This window comes from Poecilia formosa, unplaced genomic scaffold, assembly GCF_000485575.1.
Source record: "Poecilia formosa unplaced genomic scaffold, Poecilia_formosa-5.1.2 Scaffold139, whole genome shotgun sequence".
Lineage (NCBI taxonomy): Eukaryota > Metazoa > Chordata > Actinopteri > Cyprinodontiformes > Poeciliidae > Poecilia > Poecilia formosa.
The window spans coordinates 461,287-484,386 of NW_006800078.1; the positions used below are offsets into that span (position 1 = coordinate 461,287).

A 23,100-nucleotide genomic window follows, 5' to 3' on the forward strand; every position below is an offset into this window, starting at 1 on the left:
TTGGTTTTCTACAAGCATATATATACATATAAAAACTAACAGCAGGACACAAGCAGCATCAGTTAATCTGCGTATCAATGTGTTGCTACAATATTAGCTGTCGTAATTAAGACGAATAATTCGTCCTTTTCTGTTTATGCTAGTCATCTGTTTTACATTTTGGCACAAATACCATGACGCCGTAACAGAAACTGATCTGAAGGTTCTTGCAGCCTTGACATGGACATATTTGCAGCCTGGCCAGTTCACAGCAAAGCAGTGCATGTCTGAAAGGAGCGTTGGACCCGCTAACGTTTGGAGACAAGCAGCAGAGAACGCAGACAGACGCACACTGCTCTGTTCAGGTTGCTGGCCACTGCACTCGCAGCAGAAACACAACACGCTAGGAAGGAGCGCAAGAGGAACAGTTTTTTTTTCTTTTCTTTTTTATTAACACGTTGGAAGAAAAAAAAACACACACAGCATGTTACACCACAGGATACCCTCCCCCTACTGGCCCAGCTTCTCCAACTGTGTGACATGTTATCCCTCCGTACAGCAGGAACAAACGGTCTTGTTTCCACCACACCCGCGCAAAACCGACAAGCACGTTTGTCGCAGCTTCACAGGATCTGTAATTACACGCTATAGGGGACATATTAGAGCGTAGAGCCACGGTCGCAATGCATGCTCACTGCCACCAATGCAAACCCACTGCAGAGATCAGAGCACAGCGGTGAACACAGTAGACCTGCAGTCTCTTACAAAGCCACAGAAAGCTTGTTGATATGTACTCTTATTACAACAGTGAACCAACAAATATACTTCATAGTGCATTAGGCCTCTATTGGGGTGTTCCTAAAGCACCAGTTTTACTACAATAAAGAAAATAAACTACGGTGATATATCCAGCTTTATCCAGAGGATTAACCTCTGTAGAGGTAGATTCATATCTAAATCTACCTTAATTCCAATATGATAAACAGAGAAATCAAGCAAAGCCCAATTTCAAAAGATGACAAAGAGGAGCGCATTGGAAATTTTGCCTTTAAAACCCAAAGTGTGACCTTCAGACCCCCTAGTTTATATAAATAGTCCACCAGCAAACTGACCTTGCTGGTTAAGTTGCTGTGTGCTTCTGCTCCACTGTGACAACCCCACGATGGCCACCATCTTGGCGCCCAGGCTGGAGCGCCGCTTCTTGTTGCCAGTCAACGACGCCGAGTCCGGACCCCCATTGCTGGGGCTCTTCTCCAGGCTGTACATGGTCCCCGAGATGCTCGAGGAGCGCACCACGTTCCGTGCCGCCGCGCTCAGCCCGCCTAGGCCGCTTATCCCGCCCGGGCTGGGCACCTCCACGGAGCTGCTGAGCATCATGGTCCCTGCTGAACCGGAGAGTCAGACGGGAGGGGAAGGGGATCCGGGGAAGGGGACCGGAGAGCTGGAACAGGGGCTAAAGAAAGAGAGCAACAACAACAACAAGGTGAGGGTGGGAGTTTAGCCGTGACACAGAAGGTGGACAGAGTGTGAGTCTTTGTGGTATTCAGAAGTTTGGGAGACTAAGAACACAAAGGTCAGTAGGAGAGGACAGTACAGATGGATGCAGGCTGTTTTCTTGCTAAACACCAAGCCGCTCCTACAAACACACAAACACACAAACACACACAGACTCTAAATGTCAAGGCTGGCCTGCTGTGAAGGGGTGACCCTGTCAGATGGTATTCGTCTAGTTGTTTTTTTTTGTTCCTTTTTTAAATCTTATTTTTCAGACTCTAAACATTCACATGGTAAACTTGAGTCATCACTGCAGCAGATGGACACTGTGACCATGTGCAAACAGATGTGTGAAACTTTTAACTAGTTGAAACAGCATGCGATCTAAGTTTTCGAGACACTCGTCTTATGACTTATTTTGGCAGAAAAACAAGCCTGCCAAAACTCCCACAGTGTCGCAGGGATTAGGCTAAACTGACAGCCATTGGGCAAATTAAATATGTAGGCGCTGTGAGCCTTTTAAATATTATGTCTTTGTCGTTGCTGCTCTTCTTCCACATGACAAACTGTAAATAATAATAACAATTGGATGATTTTCAGTTTGACACGCCTGTCAATAACTCAAAAATCTTTCTTTTTTTTTTTTAGCTAATCTTTGAAAGCACCATACCTAAGCATTCCCAGGTCACATTAACAATAACACTCTTCGGTGTGGAGGTTGGTAAGGAGGGAAGACGACTAAAAGTTTGCTGTTTTCCAGTGACAACGCCCAAAAGCTGAAGGGAGCTACGTAAATGACGCTGTGTTTTCCAATTTCTTAGCAATTTTTGAGCCTTCAACTTGTATCTGTCTGGATTTGAAAACGACGGGAGCCATTTGAAAATATTGCTTACAGTTAATATTGCATAATATGTACATTGTTAAATGACTAAAAAATGCCATATAACATATTTTCACTAGGGTCAATAATAACAATCACTATTGGCAGGATAGGCTTTACAAAACTCAGATCAGTGCATCTGTACAACGTCTTGCCCTTGTTTTGTTTTGTTTTTTACCATGACCCTAATAGTCTAATCGCTCTATTAAATTCAATCATGGTTCACTTGTGTGTTCCCCAAAAGGAAATTAAAACATCTTCGGTGATAAAAAGCCCTTTATCTCTGAGCAATGCCGCTAAACCTTCTTGATTTATCTTGCCTTCGAACTCATCTGTTATCTGTTTTCTTTTCTCTCCCACAGTATCGCAGGGATTAGGCTAAACTGACAGCCATTGGGCAAATTAAATATGTAGACGCTGTGAGCCTTTTAATATTATGTCTTTGTCGTCGCTGCTCTTCTTCCACACGACAATTTATTGTCGCTCCTCAAGCCCAGATTTGTCTCCCCTTTGTTATTTTAAACAGCAAGTAGCAGCAGCTGCAGTTTCATCGCCCTATTAATAGAAGCCCTGCAAAATTTATCTACCTCAACACACTGACACACTTAAATATGTAAGAGCATGTAGCTATGGCAAAAGAATTGAGAGACTTTGCTTGGGAACAAGCAAATACCTGCAGGTGAATGCTAATGCTAGCATTCTAACATGATGACATGGGCACGAAACGAAGATGTCTGCAAAACTATCCTTAAAAAAACAAAGAAATATATAATTTAATGATTAGTTTTATGTTTTCTTTACAATTTTTTGATGGTCTTGCTATAAAGCGACTTGTCCTCCCCCCATATCTTCTGCTTCTTGTCAGATTAAAAAACACTCAGTGGCGTGAAACCTTATCACATATTACACCCAGTAGAAAACCGCTGTTTTATTCTCAAGTGTTTAATTGTTAGATATTTTCCTAATCAACTAAAGTTAACTCACAATAGATGGCAATTGCTAAGGTGGGGGGAAAAAAATGCAGCATGTACAGCAGTTAGCTAGAAAGAACTGTATTTTTTTTTTTTCTAAGAATGTGCCATAGTTCTTACAAAAAGCATCATCCGTACCTCGAGGTTTTGTTTCGGTTCATAACTGTGTACTCTCTTTAGTGTTTGGCGGATAAAAAAATGGGAACATTTTCTTATTCTGGCTGATTTTCATAAATGTTTCAAGCCATGAGCAACAAATTCTAACAATTTTCTTTTTAAATACTTCACTATTTATGCCCTTCCTTTCAGATCCTTAACCTGATTACAATGTTTTTTAAGAAAACTACAAGATAAAACAACGCTTGTTGAATTTATATTGAAATCCCTGGTAAATATGTGCAAAAATCCTTAAAATAAGTTGATATTTGACTCTTCAAGCAAAAGGAAAAAAAACCTCACATTTTGAAATCTGCTATGGTAAGCTTTGGAGTTTTATTTTTATGTATTTTCTTCTGTATGTTAAAATATAAGCTTGTGCCTTACTTGCCACTGTTCCAACCTTTTCATCTGTCCTCTGGCTGTACATTTGGAAAAGTCTAGGTGTGCAGCTGCTCTCTTTTGTCAAGTCAACTGATCAATATATTTAAAAAAAAAACACATAAATGTCTTTTGGAGCATATTATTGCTTAACCCTGGATATTTTCCCCCAACTGAACAAATCCTCTTAAAAAAAAACACTTGGGATTCGTTCACATTTTCCAACTTCATTTTTTTTATCGCAGGTCAAAATAATTAGTGCTGATTCCCCAATGATCACAATCAACGTGAGCCAATTTAATTCAGCACCTTTAAATGCGATGGCCTTTCAGGAGGCTCACTAAAAGCAATAACTGTAAACCCTCACGGTGGCGCTGAAAGAAAAGTCTGCGGCCCGGGCCAACATCTGCAGGATTCATTATCCCAGTGCTTTGAGTGTCAGAACACGACTTCGTGGTAATCTATCAAATTTCTGCGGCCAAAAAAAAAAAAACGCACATGTGATATTCTCATTTCCAGACTTTTTTGGACGTCTGAAAGACATTCGTTTTTTTGTTTTTTGTTTTTTGCTCACCCAGTCGGTGATGGAGAGGTGCGTGCAGAAATACAACAAACTTCAAAAGAAATAAAAAATAAAGAAGAGAGAGAGAGAGAGACTTACAAGGCATCAGCACAAAATGAAAATCATAAATAATGCAAATTGTGTATACAGTGTGGTGATTTTACTTTTAAATCTCTGGCAGAGAGACCCAAAATGCAAATGTGGTGCATTTCAAGTGTCTCCCTAAATCACCTCCTCTGCTCTGCTGACCATGATTGTCACAGCGTTGCCATTACTGTTCACAGAATACCTGAAATGGGCGCATCAGAGGAGTAATCATCTTCTTTAGAAAAGGCTCAAGAAGCATTGTGAGATTCTTTTTTTTTGTGAAACTCATAATCAGGAGGAAGAATGTGAGTCTTTTAAAGTGTAAATTTAGGTAAGTATACAAGCCCTAAGTCTCTCCCTTCTTCCTCCTTCTAGCCAACGTGGGCTGTTCTTTGGCTCCCTGGGTAGCGGGGTTGGGGGCTGGGGGGGCGACTCTCTGCTTTTGAACACACAGTGAGCAAAGCAAGGGGAGAAAAATAAACAGATGAGAGGGATAGAGAGGGCTGCAAACAGGATACATGGAATAATTTTGGTTTCGGAGAAGAGCAGGAGGACGGGACGGGGAGGAGAGAGAAAAAAAAACGAGTGAAGGGAGAAGAATAACAGGGGGAGAGAAACGTGGTAGGAGGACATGCATGATAATAAATGGTCGGGGAGAGAGACACTGCAGGAAGCAGTGGCCAGATCTGTGGGAAACAGAGCTGGAGGCAAGAGCAGGAGACTAAGAACGATATGACATGCTGACTATACGGCTCTGGCTGACAAATTCTAGCGTATATTTATCTATGCAACAGCTCTAGAAAAAAAAAAAGCAACAGAGAACTGCAACAAACCCCACTGAAAACTTAATGGTTATTCCACCAAATATTGATTTCTGAACTCTTCCTGAGTTAAAACATTAGAATTGTCGTTTCTAAATGAGTGTGAACTTGTTTTCTTTGTGTTATTTGAGGTCTGACAGCTCTGCATCTTTTTCTTTATTTTGACTATTTCTTATTTTCTGCCAATAAATGCAGAATTTCAGATGCATGTTGTCAGTAGTTTATAGAATAAAAGAACAATGTTCATTTTACTCAAACATAAACCTATGAAACGTAAAATCAGATAAATTATGTATTATTTTCCAGTGGTCTCTTAATTTTTACATATAAGTATATATAAATTCTTAATATGTACATTTTTTGATAATTTGTTCAGATAGGTTTTCTGGAGAGTAATTTTACTTACATAAATCAAACATTAATTTGAAATTTGTATCCAGGTTTTCTTTGTTATTAAAATTAGTTTGACAATCTGAAATATTTATGTTGGACAAAAAAGTTAAATCATAAGATCTTTACTTTCTGATTTGGCTACTCTTTAAAAATTGCAATCATGTGCCGATAAAGAGTTTCTGCAGATCTGTTCTTTTGACTCTACAAGCACAGCTTTCATATTTAAATTGCCTTTCGAGTCCCGTTTTTTTTTTTCTCTACATACAGAGTTGAGTGCTACATTAACTCCACACCTCATGAATTAAGCAACAAAAAGCTTCCTTCTAAAGTGGGGCAAGCAGTTGCTGCATCAGTTTAAAAGGAAACTTTTTTTTTCATCAATTCATTCCATATTTATGCAGAAACACATTACAAGAAAAAAGAAAAAAAAATCTCTGATCTCGCCGTCATCAACACAGTGGCCCCGCCGATACATGCCAACATGCACCTGTCTTTATACTGGACCTCAAGGCGGACCTTAAGGCGGACCTTAAGGCGGACCATAAGGCGGACCTTAAGGCGGACCCGCCACCCATCCGTCTTCATTCCTGCGCCAGACAGGCCACCCTCATCAAACGTCTCTGCTTTTAAGCTTCTCATCCAAGAGCTCATCTATTTCTCCCTCTGTCAGCAAACAGCCCAACTCCCACCGGTGCTTCTCTCGACACGGTGTGCGTCCGCTATCCACTATTCATGTGCCTAGCCTTTACCCTTACTTGAAAATATAAAAATGACACTATTTTTACAGCTTATATTATGTTTCCTCCATCCAAAATATCAGTTCCTATATTCAGGTTGAAGTGTTCTCAAAGTTAAATTCCTCCACAGTGCTTTGCAACTGCAAAGCAAAACTAAAAATCTGAAGTGTTTCGTCCATCTGTAAGTGAGCCCCCTCCCCTTTACTGTAACACCCCTAAATAGAATCCAGTGCCACCTAATTAGTACATCAGAGTCCATCTTTGTGTAACTGAATTTCAGGATGCGGACAGCTTTTCTGTGAAGGCCTGAGAAGAAAGGTGTCAAACTCAGGCCATGTCAAGACCGTGAACGCTCTTAAAGGGCCGGTTTATGGATTGATAAAACTGCCTGTTGATTAACTTTTAAAATAAAAATAAACAGTGTTCTCTGGGTTTGATGAATACTTCTTAAAGTTAAATAAAATTGAACGTCTTTTGTTGTTTATGTAGTTCGGCATTATCCAGATAAAACCTGCTTTTATTTGACTGATAAAATATTTAAGCAAACAACTTTTATCTTTAAAGTTCTATTTGTGTGGCCCTCTAAGCTCTAGAGGGACACATAAAATGTTACGACAGGCTAGATTTGGCCCTGAGGCTTTAAGTCTGACACGTGTCTTAGAGATTTGTTAAAGAACGGCAGAAAGCAAAGTACAAATCGATCAAAACGACGGCATCCACCAGAGCTGACAGAACGGGCAGGGAGAGCTTTGACCAGAGCAGGAGCCGTGAGAGACATGGGGCATGGTGGTGGCATCATCATGCTGTGGGCATGAATTTCATTAGTGGTCTCGGAGAACAGGGTCACGGTCAAAAGGAACATGGGTGAGCTAAATAAAGATTAGTCACTGTGATATGGTGCAAGAGACAAAACAAAAAGGAGAGGCTCAAGAACGAACCAACACATGCAGTCAGTTATGAGTGGGGAAAATGAACTTGGTACTTTTATCATATTTTTTGTCAATGCCACAATAGCAAAACAAAATATCACGACAAAAATTCAATTTATTGCTTCGTTTTTGGGTAACTGCATGTCTGTGATTGGCTTTTACAGGCCTTTTTGTTTTCTTAAAGAAATGCGATTTATATCACTAAAGCTCAACACAGTAACTGCATTTAATGCTATTTTCAAATTTACTGATATTTATTGACATTCAATCAGCAAGGGAAAAAATTGTCAATTCACAATTTACAACAATGCTGTCAGGTTTTTTGTTTAACATTATTAACTGAAATGAATTGAGGCACGTCAAGCCACAGGTGGAGCTGCAACGGGATGGTTTTAGAATAAAACATGTATTAGAATGTCCCAGTCAAAGTCTAAAGCTCATTCAAAATAAGAATGACGAAGAAACACACCCCAGAAGAGTTGGAGCTTTAATTGCAACACAAGGTAGTTCTACAAAGTGTTTCCTTAGAAAGGCTGATACAAATGAATACCACCTTTTTTTTCTTTTTTTTTTTAGATTTTCATTTGTGAAGAAAAAAAAAAGTAAACTTTCTATCATTTTCCATAAGTTTGTGTTGGTCCATCACATCAGACTCCAACAACAAAACCCACCGACGTTGTAAAGGGAGGATGTGTTGAAAAGCACGAGAGGTGCGGACAGTTTAGCAGAGCAGCGTATCCTGAACATCTGAAATCAGCACCGCTCGAAACTGAAACCAACATCCCACAACACTGTAAAAAAAAAAAATAAATAAATAAATAAAGAACTACATGAATGAACGATGGTGCGAATCAACCACACATGCGAACACAAGTACCACAGCCTTGTAATTACAAGAGGCTGACTGATCCATTAAATATCACTCTGAGATCGCTCTGTTTCACAAACCGCTGGACGTTTAATTAACCTGCGACGCCGTAATTGATATAATTGTGAAGGAGGCACTGTAGTTCTAACCGTCTTTGTCATTTCAGAGTCTTCTTATGTGCATTGAGTTTCTTTGGGGGGGAGGTTCAAGCTGTTTTTCTCTGTGACGGCACAGAAAAGGGTAAAGTGTACCAAATCAAATGAGGTATGTCACTAAAGGAAGCTCAACAGGTCATCTGATATCAATTAAAAGTCATCGACCGCCTCAGTTCCAGTCGATCCAAAAGCCTTGTGCTATTGATGTTTGTAAGGGAGGTGTTAACCACAAACGGCTCGCGTGTGACTCAGAATTTAATAAAAGATCTCTCGGCTGAATGAATCTCTTAATTACTGGTGTTGGATCAGAGCTACACACTCAATGCAATAACTGGTATTAAGCTTTAACGTCAGGAATATGTACATGTGACCTCCTGTTTAAGATGCACAGACAGAAAATCCTCTAAAAATCACATCAACAGGGCACGCAGGAGGTGTAATGCACTTCCTGTTAAGGCTACCATGGAAACGTCCCCCGGCTGTGCCATTCGGTGCGCAAGTTGCAGAATGGGTGACTATGGTACTTCTCTGTGTGTGTGTGTGTGCGTGTGTGTGTGTGTGTGTGTGTGTGTCTGTGTGGCTGGTGTATCTCTCTGATCATAAGGGCTCTATAAGGCGAGAAGGCAGAAGGATGGGTTTACAGTTACACACACACGCAAACACACACTCAGAGTCAGAGTGCCAGGTTGCGGGAAAACCAGGAGCCAAGTGGATCCTGCACAAAATCCCACACTGAGAAACCCGGAGTGGTGCAAATACACATATGCTGTAATGAATAATAATAGGTGCCAGAGCGGCAGGAGACGGAGCCAAGATATCGGATGACAGAGGGCGTTGATGCCTTGGCCGATGGACCCAAATTAACATCCAAGTCTCCTCCAAAATATTTATCTAAGAAACACAGAGTGGAAGAAAAGTCCAACTGGATTATGTCCGCTAACATCCAGTTACTACAAACCCGAAACAGAGCGGACCTGGGAAATGAACACACAAAAGAGTCGATAAGAAGCATGCACCCCCTAGGGGCCCTGTCAAGTTTTTTTTTTTTTTTTTAATCCAATAAAATCTTTAATAAGGTAAGTCGCTGAGTCGCTCCCTCAGCATCGCCTCATGACAGCGCGCATAAATATGATCCGTCACACTTTGTTTTCCCATAAACAGCCCGAATCACATCAAATCGCCCGTGACAAGGAAGCGAATGTTCAGATTTTCCCCAATTAGAGTCGCGCTTACAGGTCAGATTGACCCGTCTGAGGCTGTTCAGAATTCTAATGGAATCGTTGGACGACAGTAAACAAACGCAATGCGCTGCGCGATTTCTAATTTCAGGACAGACGTGCAGATTTAAAAATCACGGTTTAAGAACAATGTGCTCCCCATCATACGACGTCCTAATGTGAGAGATGTGTTTTTGCTTAATCGCTTAGAAAAAGTGCTGGGAGTTTGCAGGTGTTAAAAGGGCAAAAAAAAAAAAAAAAAAAAAAAAAAAACGCTGGTGCTGTATGACAGCCATAAAAAAAATGTCTCTATTAATTCAATCGACAGCCCTCACCTGAGGCAGCTGGCTGCCGAGCGTCTTCTGCGCTTCGGCACCCAGAGACGCCGCTCAGCACAGCTCTGTTTCCGTGCGTTGACAAAGATGTTTACAAGTCATTTTCAGATTAAGTCTTAAGTCTCTAATGAGCGAAATGAACATTTTCGCATCTACATTGACATTTATTCTCCAGTATTTTTAACCAATTGACTTAAAAATTCAAGATGCAAAAAAACAACAACTATTTAACCAGTAATATTTACTCAATAAGAAATGTGTACAAATGCACTTATATTTAAATGTTTTAACCAATGAGTAGTGTTTATTTACATAATAAGAAATATAGAAAGGTATTTTTAAATAAACAAAGTGTTTTGTACGACATGGCATTCTTATATTGTCCACTCTTTGCTTAGATGTTGCACTTTATAGATATTTCCATATGTATAGATATTGGATGTATACCCTTTATTTTAAGGTCTTTCATTTTCTTAACACAAGAATTTGGAAAATAGTCAGTAAAGCATGATGTGGCGAGTAAATAAGATTATTTGTTCAAACTTAGCTTCTATTCTGAAGAACTGGACGTCCCTTTGTAATAAAGCAGCTAGCTTAATGACTAAAGGAGAGCTCAGAAGGAAGGCGGCAAAATTTTGTTCTGAAACGACCCGATCACAGCTAATAAAGCGTTCGACTGGAGAGACATCCGTGTAGTCATTATTCTGAGTCAATCTGAAGTCTTTCATTTTGTGAATTATGAGTGATCCAAGTCAAAGTGAAATCGGCATTTTTGTACACTGATGCGTCTGGAAAAAAAAAACTACCAAAGGCTGAAGTCCAACAGGAAAATGTCTTTGTGCACATCATGAAGGTGGTTTGTGTTTTAGCAGTGGACAAATGCCCACACACCACATGTCAATCAAACATGTAGTATCTGGAAATACTCACAGCCTTTTGGAAATGTGTTATTTACTGGCAATGCTAATCGAGCTAATTGTTGCTAAAAGATATAACGCTCCAATTGTGCATTTCTACCCGAAGAAAATCCAGACCAGTGTTAATTATTGCAGTACTTTCAATTCAAACTACTATTTCTCTTGTATTTATTTATGTATCCTTTTGCAATGTGAAACTTTGACGCTTTGTGGCTACATAATATGCTTCATAAAAGCGCCCGTGTTTATCCCAGCATTGATAGCTGCGTTGCTTTCCAGAAAAATGTTTCCTTTGTAGCAGTGACAAGCCTGAAATCACTACACCGTATTCCTAGAAACGTTCATCCGCTTCTCCCAAGTTCCTCCCATTTTTCAGGCTAATCCGACCAACGCTGAGCAGGCAATGTCATGTTTTCATTGCAGCAGTAAGTCAGCTATGCCCCGTTACCAGGAACTGAGCCAGCGGCCTTAAGGAGATGTGAGACCGCTCATAAAATACAACCGAAGTCTCAGACGCTCATGAGGTCCCTTTCTCCACATCACTCACGATGATATTTTCTTTATCTCACAACGACTAACTAAACAGACTCCCTTTAATTGCTGTATTTACTCATAATGCGGCTCGTTGGCGGATGTTCCCCGCTGCTTGATGAATGCCTTCTCGGCTTCAACCTGCAATCTGCACAGCACTGTGGAGCGTTTTCTTTTTCATCTTCTGCCATGAAAAGTAGGATGGCAAAGTTCCTCCGTCAGCAGCGAAGGAGCTCGGGGGGTGATGGTGGTGGTGGAGAGCCGGCAGAAAATAGACAAAAAGTCGGAGCGACTTGGCTGGAAGGAAAGTGGGTTAAGAGGGGCATGATGGATGAGACTGGGAGCTTTCCTGACTTATGGCCTGCTTTCTTTGGTGACTAATGTGGTCAGTGACATCCCTCTCTCTGTAGCCCCCTACCTCTCACTCCACCATAACTCCACCCCTACTGGGACACTGGTGGCTGGTTCGTGTAATCCTGGATCTAAACAGGATCTCACCCCACTTACAACGTCAGTGCTCCCGTTCGAGCAAAATTCTTCAGAACCCTGCAGGAATTCGGGAGAAAAAGACGCATGTTTATCTCTTCTCTCAAAAGACTTCTGTTGGAGGTTTTCTACCGCACTCTGCACTCCTTTTAAAGCGTGACCTTTTTTTTTTTCATGCCACTTCTTTTACTTACAGATCTGACTAATACCGTCTTTCGACTAATAAAGTCCAGTGTTACTGAATCCTACAGTCGATTCACAGCTCTTTTAAGAGTCAGACCTGTCTGTTTTAGTTTTCATCAACCATTATTTGTATAGATGCTGTTAAGACTTAACCAAAGTAAAAGTGACTCCTCAAATACATTGAATTTTGAATTACAAATCAATATTAAGGGAGTGCTTCTGGCGCCTGCAGGCTCTTTGAGTAGAGAGCCCTGCTTTACACGAAAACTAGTTTTTAATTTAACCAGGATTGCACTAAGCAGAAGAAAAGAAAACTTTTGTTTGTTGTTTTCTTAGCTTCATTCTTGGTTCCTTCACTACTTTCTTCTCCACTTCTTCCTGACATCCTTTTAGTCTTTTTTCCATTCAGCTGTTTCTGTATTGTATCTTTTCCTTCTTTTCTTCCTCCCATTTTTCCTCCCTTTCTTTCTTTATATCTGTTTTTTTTTTTTTTGCAGGATCAATATTTAAAGACTTATCTGCTACAAATCCATTGTGAATTTTGTATTTCTTTAAAAGCGGGATAAAAGGAGAGAGAAGTTTGGAAACGCAAGTCTGGAAAAGCAAATGAACGATGTCCAGGAATCCTGGTTGGCAATACATGATCTTTGAATTGTTGATATGCTTTGAAACAAATCCCCCCCCAACGCTTCGCTGATGATCGTCAGAACGAATTGCGAGTCTTGTGTCCTCCTCGCCCCATTCTTACCTCCCGTGTCACCGTGCGCACGACACCAATCATCCGGGGGAACCAACCAAAGCATGTAAAATTTGACCAGCAGGGAATCAGACATATCCAAAACGGAAACAGTCGGTCAGCAGTCTCAGCCAATTAAGCTCAAAAGGGGCCCAGCTCCATAACTGGACGAGGCGTGGGCCACTATGAAATTCTCACGATACGATAACCTTGGGTGAAAATACCACAGCTTCACAGAAACATGCGAAACATTTCAACAAATATGACTAACACGAATGTATTGCTTTGATTTTAAAAAAAGAAAAAACATATTTATGCTCTATAGATTTGTTATGCTTAATAATTATTTTCGATTTGAAGCAATCTATTTTTAACTGCATCAAAAGGCAAACAAACACTTTTTCCCCCCTCTGACATTTAATGCAAAGTAAACCTTTCTTGTGGAAACTTGCTGTTTGAGAAATCAGCACTGAATCCTTATGCAATTAAAGCTGAAGTGTTTAGTTTTATCCGTGAAAGATATGAGGAGGATAAACGGATCTCTAAAGCCAATCAGGCGATGCTCAGATCTATTTATTTGGCGTAGCTGCCACTCACTTTCATCTTCATTTTTTGGAAGCTGCTGTATGTCTCATCTTACGCGTTACACTCCACTCGGAGTCTCTTGTTAATGTTTTTTCTTTCTAAATGATTTTTCCCAAATTATTTGTCGCAAATGTCCCTGAGAAGTAATTATCTTTGCACATGGCCGCATTAGCAGGAAATCTGGCGTGCAATTATCCCAGAGTAGCCAAAGCCCTGGCAGCACTGGTCTCATCACAGCTGAGGGGAAATTGATAACAAGTCGAGGAGTGTGTTCACGGGAACATGGTTTGTCATTACTGTATATTTAGATGGCCAGATTATGATAAAACGCACTTTAGTCCTACAGTATTGAGTGACAGCAAGACAATAGGAAACTTGAAACATGCAGAATTATTTAATTCAATTTGATGCTTAGTGCCAGATTCTCCTGTCAATGCTTACTGTGTAAAGATTTTATTTTTAAATAGACAATATGAGTTATGGTACAAAAAAAAAAAAAAAAAAAAGAAAGAGTCTTTACTTGAACGGCACAAATCGGTAATATTAAGTTAGAAACTGAAAAGTCAATCTTCACCTGAGAAGTGAGTGGAAACTAACAGGTACCGGGTCGTATACTCACAACACCCTTCAATGTGGATGTTGTTACTGCGTGAAGAAAACTCAAAGTGAGCATCGAGCGCAAGACTTTCCGCAGGTAATAGGAAGGCTAAAAAGGGGAAAGCAAATCTGTTATTTTACTTTCTTTCATTGATGTTTTTTGTTCTCTTTTTTTAAGATTTCAAACCCAGTTCTCACAAAGACTAATCGATTTGAAAATGGCTGCCTCTTGGTAATATAAGGTAAGGATCTACAGTCTCTGGAGAATAAACAAGGATATGGCTATTTTAGCAACGCTCCTTCCTACACATTTAAAAAATCAGTTTAATTTATTTTATAGGAATTGCTACGGATGGTAATAAATAGTTGTTTCATGTTTTTTTTTTTTTAATTATTATTATTGAAGCTGCTTCAGGCCATGTTTCCTAAGAGTATTCAGGGTGCTGGATGGTTCACTGTGAGGCTACTATTGCCTATATTTAAATTGCGATCACTACAGTATTTTCTAACAGATTTCAAAGTCCCGCTCATTCATGTTAAAACGGTTTTAGTCCCAGCATGCGAAGCAAACTAACGGCGAGTCATTGAAAACCCCAGTCCAGTCCGGTGTTCTGTCAGATAGCCATACGCTGTCAGAATATCATACATGCAGTCAGTACGCATGCCCGCGCATGCGCATTAAGAAGTCAGACCGTCAGCACAGTCATCAGTTCAGCATACGGAACAAGTTATGACAAAAATAAGTCATTAAATTGTCTAATATCACATAATATGATAACTATATAAATATACATGCGTTGTCGTGGTTTCAAAATGTATTTAAAGCAGGTCTGGCTGCAGCTGCAGTCAACTACAACACACGCCTGTGTAAGACTTAACCGCTAAGTCAGGATGCCATACAGCTGTTAATAACAAAGTGTATGATGATCTACGTCATGATTCTATGTTGATGATTAAATAAAATCATATGGTAATGACAGCGTATACATGTATGAGCTAAGCGTATGACTATCTGACAACGTATGCTGATCTGACAGAACACCGGCCTCACTCTGCGACAATACACACATCCCCCTTGGCCAGCGAATTATGCCTTACAGATGGCCGTCCAACGGCGCACACGTGCGGCACGCTGTGCAGCAACACGCGCATTGAGATGCAAGCAGGTACACGAGCAGAGGCGCTCTCATTATTATGATAAGTGTCCGCTCAGCCCCTCAGTTTGTTTTCATTTGATTTTCATTTCAAAGAGCACAAGGACCAGCAACGGGCAGAAACGGATCTGAAGAGTGGTCAGATGTGCGACTGCATTTATCAGTAATGTGACTGAATGAGAGTGTGCTAACCTTTCCAACTACGTTTTTGTTTTTTTTTTGTTTTTTTTAAGCGTTCGTTTGTATGCGTGTTTTGATGGAGGATGAGAGAGTGCACAGCCGTCAGCCTGGCCTTTTGAGGAGCTAGATTATCTGATAGCACGCGACGCAACTCTGCCTCAAAACGGCACGCACGTTCAACAGTTCACTCCGGTAAATCTAAACTCCACTTAAAACATTCAGACGAAATGCGCAGGAACGCGTGTGAAATTTTCAGCTCGGCGCCTGCATTATTGGGTATAAAAAAAAAAAAGAAAAGAAAAGAAAAGAAAAAAAAAGGTCCAGCCTCAATTATGTCTCGCTGGATTACTCAGCAGATCAAGAGTGAGTCAGGCGAGATTTCAGAACTCAAACACATGAGTAATTTATTAATATTCTACTTAAAAACGTAGAATATTACGTTCTTTTCATGCAAGTCGAAGCACTTGTCATTTACTTGGTTTACACGCTTTGGAAAGAAACAATCACACATGGCATCAATGTCTAAGAGGCCTTATATTTATTTCCTCCTGACTTGAAGCTCATTAGCTTCGATCTCTTGATTCCTCCCCAGATCAGTACAACGTTATTGCGCTAACGTTCATGAGTGTCTTGAGAAGGTATCGCTACGTCATACACATTTTTAGAAAGGTTTTTAGAAATAAAAATATGAAAACTTGTGCAGTGCATTTCCATTTTCCCTCCCAACTTTGCTCAGACACGCCTAAATAAAGTCCAATCCAACAGCAGTCTTCATAAATCACCTCATTACTAATAGAAACATTAGTGCAATTGACTTTGAACTTGCTTCAGCAGTATTGAGGTCTTATTGTCTGTAGGTTACAAAAATAACGAAAATCCAAAATGTTGAAATTGGGCTCAAATTTTTTAGATCAACGTTTTCAATCCTCTCATAGTGTCTGGACCTAGTTAAAAACACCTTAACTGCTCTATATGCTAATTTTATTACTTTTTCTTATCAATTTGGATTTATTTATTTGTTTGTTTTTATTATTGGAGGCCTGCAACAAAATTTCGCTCATACATTTTAAAAGTGCAGTTGAATGATAATAATAAAGTCCATGTCCAATACAGATTCTTTAAAGCTTGGTTTATGAACTCTGGTGGTATTATTTTCAGTTTAAGAAGCACAACTCTAATCCAAACTGAATTTAAAGTTATCGAGAAGTGGTGAGTGAAATGACCATTATTTCAGATGAACGACACAGAATATAAGGCTGATATAAATAATAAATATAGACTTTTGTCTTTTTGAAAATGGAAGAAGAGTGTGTAGCAACCCAGTTAGGTAGTGAACAAGCAGCATCTTGACAGCAGTCAGGTCAGGGAGGACGTTGTGGAGCATTTTTATGAAATAATATCCCCAAATTTAAACATCTCCTATAAGGCATGCAGTATTTGCTAAGCTAATATATTTCATGTGCTATGCAACATGTTAAAGCTGAGGGAGAGAGCAGCCTGGGTGCCAGGATGTTGAAAAAGAAGGAGAGCGTCAATAAAATGCGAGTTCACTGCAATCAATCCCATCACTGCAACACTCAACAATGTTAACGCAATGTCGTGTTTTGCTTCTGCTACGCAGCCAGAGCTAGACATGCTAGGCATGGAGGGAATTAATCAGAGAAGCAGCCAAAAAGACCATGATAGCTTTGGAGGAGCTGCAGAAAACCACAGCTCAGGTGAGAGAGAGAAAAAAAAAACTGTCAACAGGACGAGAATTAATCAGATAAGACAAAAGCTAGTTAGACTTGGCCGAGAGGCAAAAACTCTATACGTGCGATCAAAAATGAACACAGCGGGGGTCATCCAGAACACACCATCTCCACTGCAAAAACTTGCCAGCTGAGACACTTTTCTGCAGAAGGTGCAAGGAAGCTTTTTTTAAAGTTGATGTGATGAAAGGTCGGGCTAACCTCACAGAGAAACCTGCACAAGACACAAGTCCGATCTCATGGCAAGACTTGAAAATTGTCCTTCGCGGACTGTTTTCCGACCAGAGCGCCAACGCTGTGACCTGCGTTATCGCAACAATGAAACGGGAGATTCTGAAAAGCATAAAATAACATGCATGCCGCACTTTTCAGATTTTCATTCGTCTATTTTGTGCTCCAGGGGAGTGAAGTACGTTTCACGAGCCAGTCTACTACGTGTGCGCGCGTGCGTGTGGGTGTGCGTGTGTGTGTGTGTGTGTGTGTGTGTGTGTGTGTGCCGCCATCTGATACTATCTCACACCTCAGCGTGCATGCTCTTGGCCCAGGGCTGAATGCTTGCAGAAGCATCTTTAAAATGAGCTGGTGCTGCCCTCCCCCACCCACCTGTCACACTGAGAGTCACATGCATTAAAATGCGCGCAAACAACAAGAGGTGGTGGCGATGCTTGGATGATTTATCCTTCCTGAGGTGGATTTATGGCTTTGACCCCCCCGCACCCTCTCCAATGCAAGGCATCTCCTGAGAATCAGAGGGGCACGACTGACCTAATCAAGACCCCTGCTTCTTCCTCTGCTGATTTGATAATCAGTTTCATATGCATTAGGGTAGCATTCTGAGCGAAAGTAAATAAAACAGCACCGCTATCTCTGCTGCAGCTTTAATAACGCGCATAATCCAATCATCTCCGTCTAGTATGACTGTATGACTCTAATAACCCCTTTAAGCAGTTTATGTGACTGAATGACAAAAGGTACATGCAACAGTAGAAGGAAGGTGACACAAGATAATACATTTTATGAAAGCAAACCCAAATGTTTCTATAGTAGAACAGAAAAAAAACAACAACAAAAAAACAGATTCTGCAGATTAAAAAAGGGACTCACCGCTTAACAACAAGGAGCGGCGGAGGCAAGGTGTGGGGAGGGAAGTTGTCAAATAAATGTTAGCCCCTGTCGCTGCTGTAAGAATGTCATCGTTCGGGTTTTATGGTGGTTGTGCTGGTTTGCGGGACGGGCGGCGCTCTGCCGGACGGCTGTTATCCGCTCAGGGCTGCTGGTCACACGGAATCCGAGGAGGTGAGGGTCGCACTGCTGAGCTGAGCGGAGCGGAGCTGGGAGGAGAGGAGAGCAGAGCAGAGAGGAGGGGAGGGAGAGAGAGATGCGTTGCGATGAAGCTGCCTGGAAGTGTTTTGGACAAACAGCGACCACTTGGGGCCGTCTTTGGGAACTGCCTGCATATAGCTGTAAAGAAAGATCTTTTTTGTTAGCTCAAAGCGATTAATTCAATTCACCTTAAACTACACACAATATCTTTCAATATGCAGCTACACCTTTACAGCTTTAAATACAGATGTAAACATCGTCAGGTTGAACACAACATTGGTTCAATATTTAAATCGGCTACGTGTTCGTTGCAGTATTTACCAGTGTAGTCAATGCAGTCAAGATGTGTTACTTATAACATATTATGATGGCTACACCAGGAACTTTTGTCTTAATTTTATTGTGACTTTGTCACTATTTCGTGTTTATTTTTCTAATTTAATTTTTGTATGCACTTTATTTTAACAGATGAAAAACAGGACATAGACAAATGTTTTCTTGTTATTTCATTATGCTATGGGAAAACTGATTTGAAAACTCAGAAGTTAATGAAAGTTTGGAAAATTATTGATTTAATGACTGAAAAAAAAAAACATTCCCACAGCATGACTAAGCCACCATCATGTTTCACACAGTGTTTTACAAGTTGCTAAAAACAGAAACTGTTTTGAACTTTTCTGACAAAAGCAATTTTTTAAAGATATTTTCTGACTCTTCTGCAACTTTTTTGAGTATCATAAGCAATTCAAAACCTATACCTTCTCATGAAACTTAATTCCAGCAAGCCAAATTAATTGGAAAAGTTGACTTGATAAAAATATGTATACACACACACACACACACACACACACACACACACACACACACACACACACATATTGGAAAGTTGTGGAAAATCCATTGAAGCTCCTCTTCAGTTTGTATTTTAAAATGCTTCGTTTATTGAAGAATTGCTTTTGGTGCCATTATTTGTGGCACTTGTGAACACTGGTGATTTTGTTCAAATTAAATCTTTATGTGACTTAATGAAAATATCATTAGTGGTATGTATACAAGGTATTTTACCTCTGGAATGTTGGAGAATCCATTAAGAGGAGCTTAAAAATTATTATTTGAAGTCCACCTGCTTCTCAGCACCATATTTGTATGTCTTTTGCACAGCATTATATTGCACAGGTTATATGAAAAAAAAAAACAGATTTGGACAGAGAACTGCATAGATAGAGACTGGCTGGCATACACTGAGAGGAAGAGAGATACTCCATGATCTCTAAACTGAGGAGAAAATAATCCAAAACGTATTGATTTAATGACTGAACAGCCCTCCTGAATAAACCTTGGAACAAGAAACCTTGCGAACTGTGCCAAGGGAGTCGAAGCGGATGTGGAGAGCTTTGCAGAAATATTGACACATCCTGAGCCTTTGCACATTTTGTCACCTGAGAGGCCACAGAATTTTAAATGTCCTATTTGTATTTTTATCAACACCACCTAGGCCGTGTTTGTAACAACTGAGCATCCAGACACAAAAGTGACAAAAGTGAACATGTTATAATCTAATCCAAAACAAAATATTAAGGAATTATTGACTTAAAAAAGGCTCCAATATCTCACTGAAACTTATTTTTTTATGCTAGTTTTATTTTTATTTCAATTGTACTAAGATATTTACACTAGAATCTAGACAAAAAAAAATTAGTGAGATTTTGCATTTTCGCAGTTTATTTAAGAAATGGATGAACAGAGCATGATCAAAATCTACTTTAATTTCACTTGACTTGTGAAAACTGTTCCACATGTTGGCTGTGACAAACTGCACATTAGTTGAACTGGATTTTGTATAAAGGTATAATAGCTCAGGGTGCATGCATACTTTTTCTTCTGATTCTCAGTTTCAGATTACTGTTTGTCTATAGCAAAAACAGTTTTTGCTAAAACTGTTTTGGACGTTTCTGATTTTTTTTTTCTTGATATTTTCTGAAAAAATATCAGTAAAAAACATCGGTAAAGTTACAAACTTTACCGTTTGTAACGGTAAAGTGAAAGAATATGTGAAAATCGGTGGATCTGTATACATCTGCAGGACACTGCACCGAATTCAAAATGGCCGAAGAGCAGAGTCAGGTGAGGAGAAGAAAGCCGCGCAGCTCTTGAAGTCGTGAGAAGAAGACCGCGTCAAAGCCAACCCAAACACAGAGTGAGGCGCCCTGGAAACGTATGCCCCCAAAATTTAGGTCAACAAACACGTTTGGTCTTCTGTTAGTCCTTAAGCAGCTGAAGGTGCCAGCTCTCAGTCCGAACTGGCCCAGATCCACATGCCCAAAGCACTGACAAATTTTGACAACAATTTATGGGCCAGAGCTGGCTCAGAGAAGATGAACCGGTGCCAGAACACAGCTGAGCATACAGACACTTTGCCTGAACCGGCCCAAGAAACTGTGCCACACCTGGGAGGGATGGAGCACTAGAAGAGCCAGATATTTGTCCTTCAAAGTTGATTAACAGAAAAAGACTTGAAAAACCATTGTTTGCTTTTCTCTATAATCACAGGTTACACTTTATATTTCTTTTAAAAGGTGTCCTGGAGTCTTTTATTCAATAGTAGCTTGACAAGATGAAGGGCAGAAAGGGAAGGAGGCCGGGAATCGAACCAGGGACGATTCTGCTCAACCTCTGAGCCATGAGGCGCCCTAGGTTGTGCTTAACAAATAAAGACAATTTGACCAAAAAGAATCATAAAAGTTGCTCATAGGTGTTACAATAGTCCGGATGACGAGAATCCGTTTGAGAAAAGGAGACGACCGTTACTCTCTGTGATCCGGTAACCACATCCTTAACATGCATTACACAGACTCCTCTAATCCAACGTCTGCAGGTGAATTATGTGCCGCTCAGTCACCCGTGAGGGAGGCCGCTCAAATCGGCATGAATCACAGCGCCGGGAATCAATGCAACCGTTTCCCGTAGACAAACTGCCCTGGCTGAACCCAATCAATTCCACCGCGGGATTCATTGTTCCAATTAGTAACCCTTGTTCTGCGCTGTAAAGGCAAGGAGGTTCGACCGGGATCAGCTCCCAACGAACATCAACAAGGCGAGCTCTGCGTCCAAATCACTTGGTTAGCATGTCAGAGGGGGCTGAGGCAGCCTCCAGGGGTTTCATCCTCAATTCAGCTGGTTCAGTCATCACACTGGATGAGTAACGGTGAACATTTACAGATGAAACACATATGCAGTAGGTAGACAAAGAAGGTGCGATCTGCTTTAGGGAGTATGAACTTGCCAGAAGTATTTGCTCATCTGTATTCACAGAGCAATATCTTATTTCTAATCCATAGGGTTTGATTTGATGTTGACCCAACATTTGCGGCTGTAACAACTTCAGCCAGAACAACATTTCTAACATCAGACAATGATGTTGGACACACAATGTCTGTGGTTGTCTATTGGGTTGAGGCTCAGGAACCTTCCTGATCCGTGTACTTATTGACCTTGGAACACAAAGAGCCATCACCAAATAGTTCCCACAAAGTTGAGAGCATAACACTTTTCCAAAATGTTTTCATATGGTGAGTATTGGATTATCAGTTTAATTAAATTAATACTACCATAATAAAAAAATGTTCATTTTGAAAGCTTTAAACTTCAGGTGTATCAATATTAATGGAATTGTGCTAAAACGGGGTCAAAAGGCATCTGGCTCACTTGAATGGCATGTACTGTATTTTTGCGTTTTAAATTTTGAAGTGTGGCAAAGAGAAATGAGGCCTTTCAGTCTTTTCTATTTAAAGAAGAAAAGTAGCGGCAGGTACATTTTTTTCTTTTTACAAAATAACCATTTCCCAATGTAGGACTCTGTCCCGATGAAACAAACCTGCACTCAAATTAAACAAAACATTTACTGTGAGATGATGCCACTGCAATATAAGATGACAGATTTTTTTTAATGCTTTTTATACATCGTTCCCAGGTGTGCAAATAAACGTGAAGGCTGCTGCAGAGGGGCAACAAAAGAAGGAAAAATAAACTACATCTGGCTGCGTGTGTGTCCGTGTGTGTGTGTCCGTGTGCGTGTGTATGCAAACATCCATGACCTCATTCATCGCATGTAATATACAGCTCTGATCTGCTTTTCACTCGCGCGCACACACATCACCCGTCATCGCGAGCAGACTGGCAATTTGATGGAGCCGCGTTGCAAATTAAATGAGTTCCAGTGAAATGAGAGTGCCTTTTTCATGAGATAGCCCCTTTTTAATCTGTTGAATTATTTATGTATTATCTGCTGGCAGAAGGAGACGGGCGGACGAGGAGGGGTGGACTACTGCTGACAGTCTTGAGAGGTAGGAGAGAAAACGGCACTCCGATTTGCTTGCGCTTCGTGTTCTACGACTATTTGCAGGGATGCTTCTAATTGCATTAGTCTTATCTACCTTTTGACCTGGCAAAACACTTCACTCGGCTCCCTTTCACCTCTCTGCTGACAACACGAGGAGGTCCTCGTCAGCTGAAAATATGCACCAGTCAGCAGCGCAGTGGCCTCTGTAGTAAAACTGCTTATTGCTGTGGTCTGTATTACTCCGCTTGCGGTCCCGCTGGTGCTCGGCGTCTAATAAACACTGACTGCATTCACGCGTCGCTTATCTGTGTTCCCCCGTTCTGTGGCGTGCAGAAGAGAAAGCTGTGGGCTAA

General features: G+C 40.6%; 1 protein-coding gene across 2 annotated transcripts in view; it reads right to left on the minus strand.

Moving 5' to 3' along the window:
• Positions 1–18,438, minus strand: part of rims3 (regulating synaptic membrane exocytosis 3) — a 40,086-nt gene extending 21,648 nt beyond the window's left edge. The window contains exons 1-2 of one of the 2 annotated variants that reach the window (XM_007562616.2): positions 18,190–18,438; positions 1,092–1,432 (exon numbers count right to left, since the gene is read on the minus strand). In XM_007562616.2, the coding sequence (XP_007562678.1) occupies positions 1,092–1,356 (265 nt within the window). In that variant the 5' untranslated portion in view covers positions 1,357–1,432; positions 18,190–18,438. The remainder of the gene's footprint in view (positions 1–1,091; positions 1,433–18,189) is intronic. The other variant, XM_016676686.1, reaches the window with a different exon arrangement.
• Between the last annotated feature and the right edge of the window lie 4,662 nt (positions 18,439–23,100).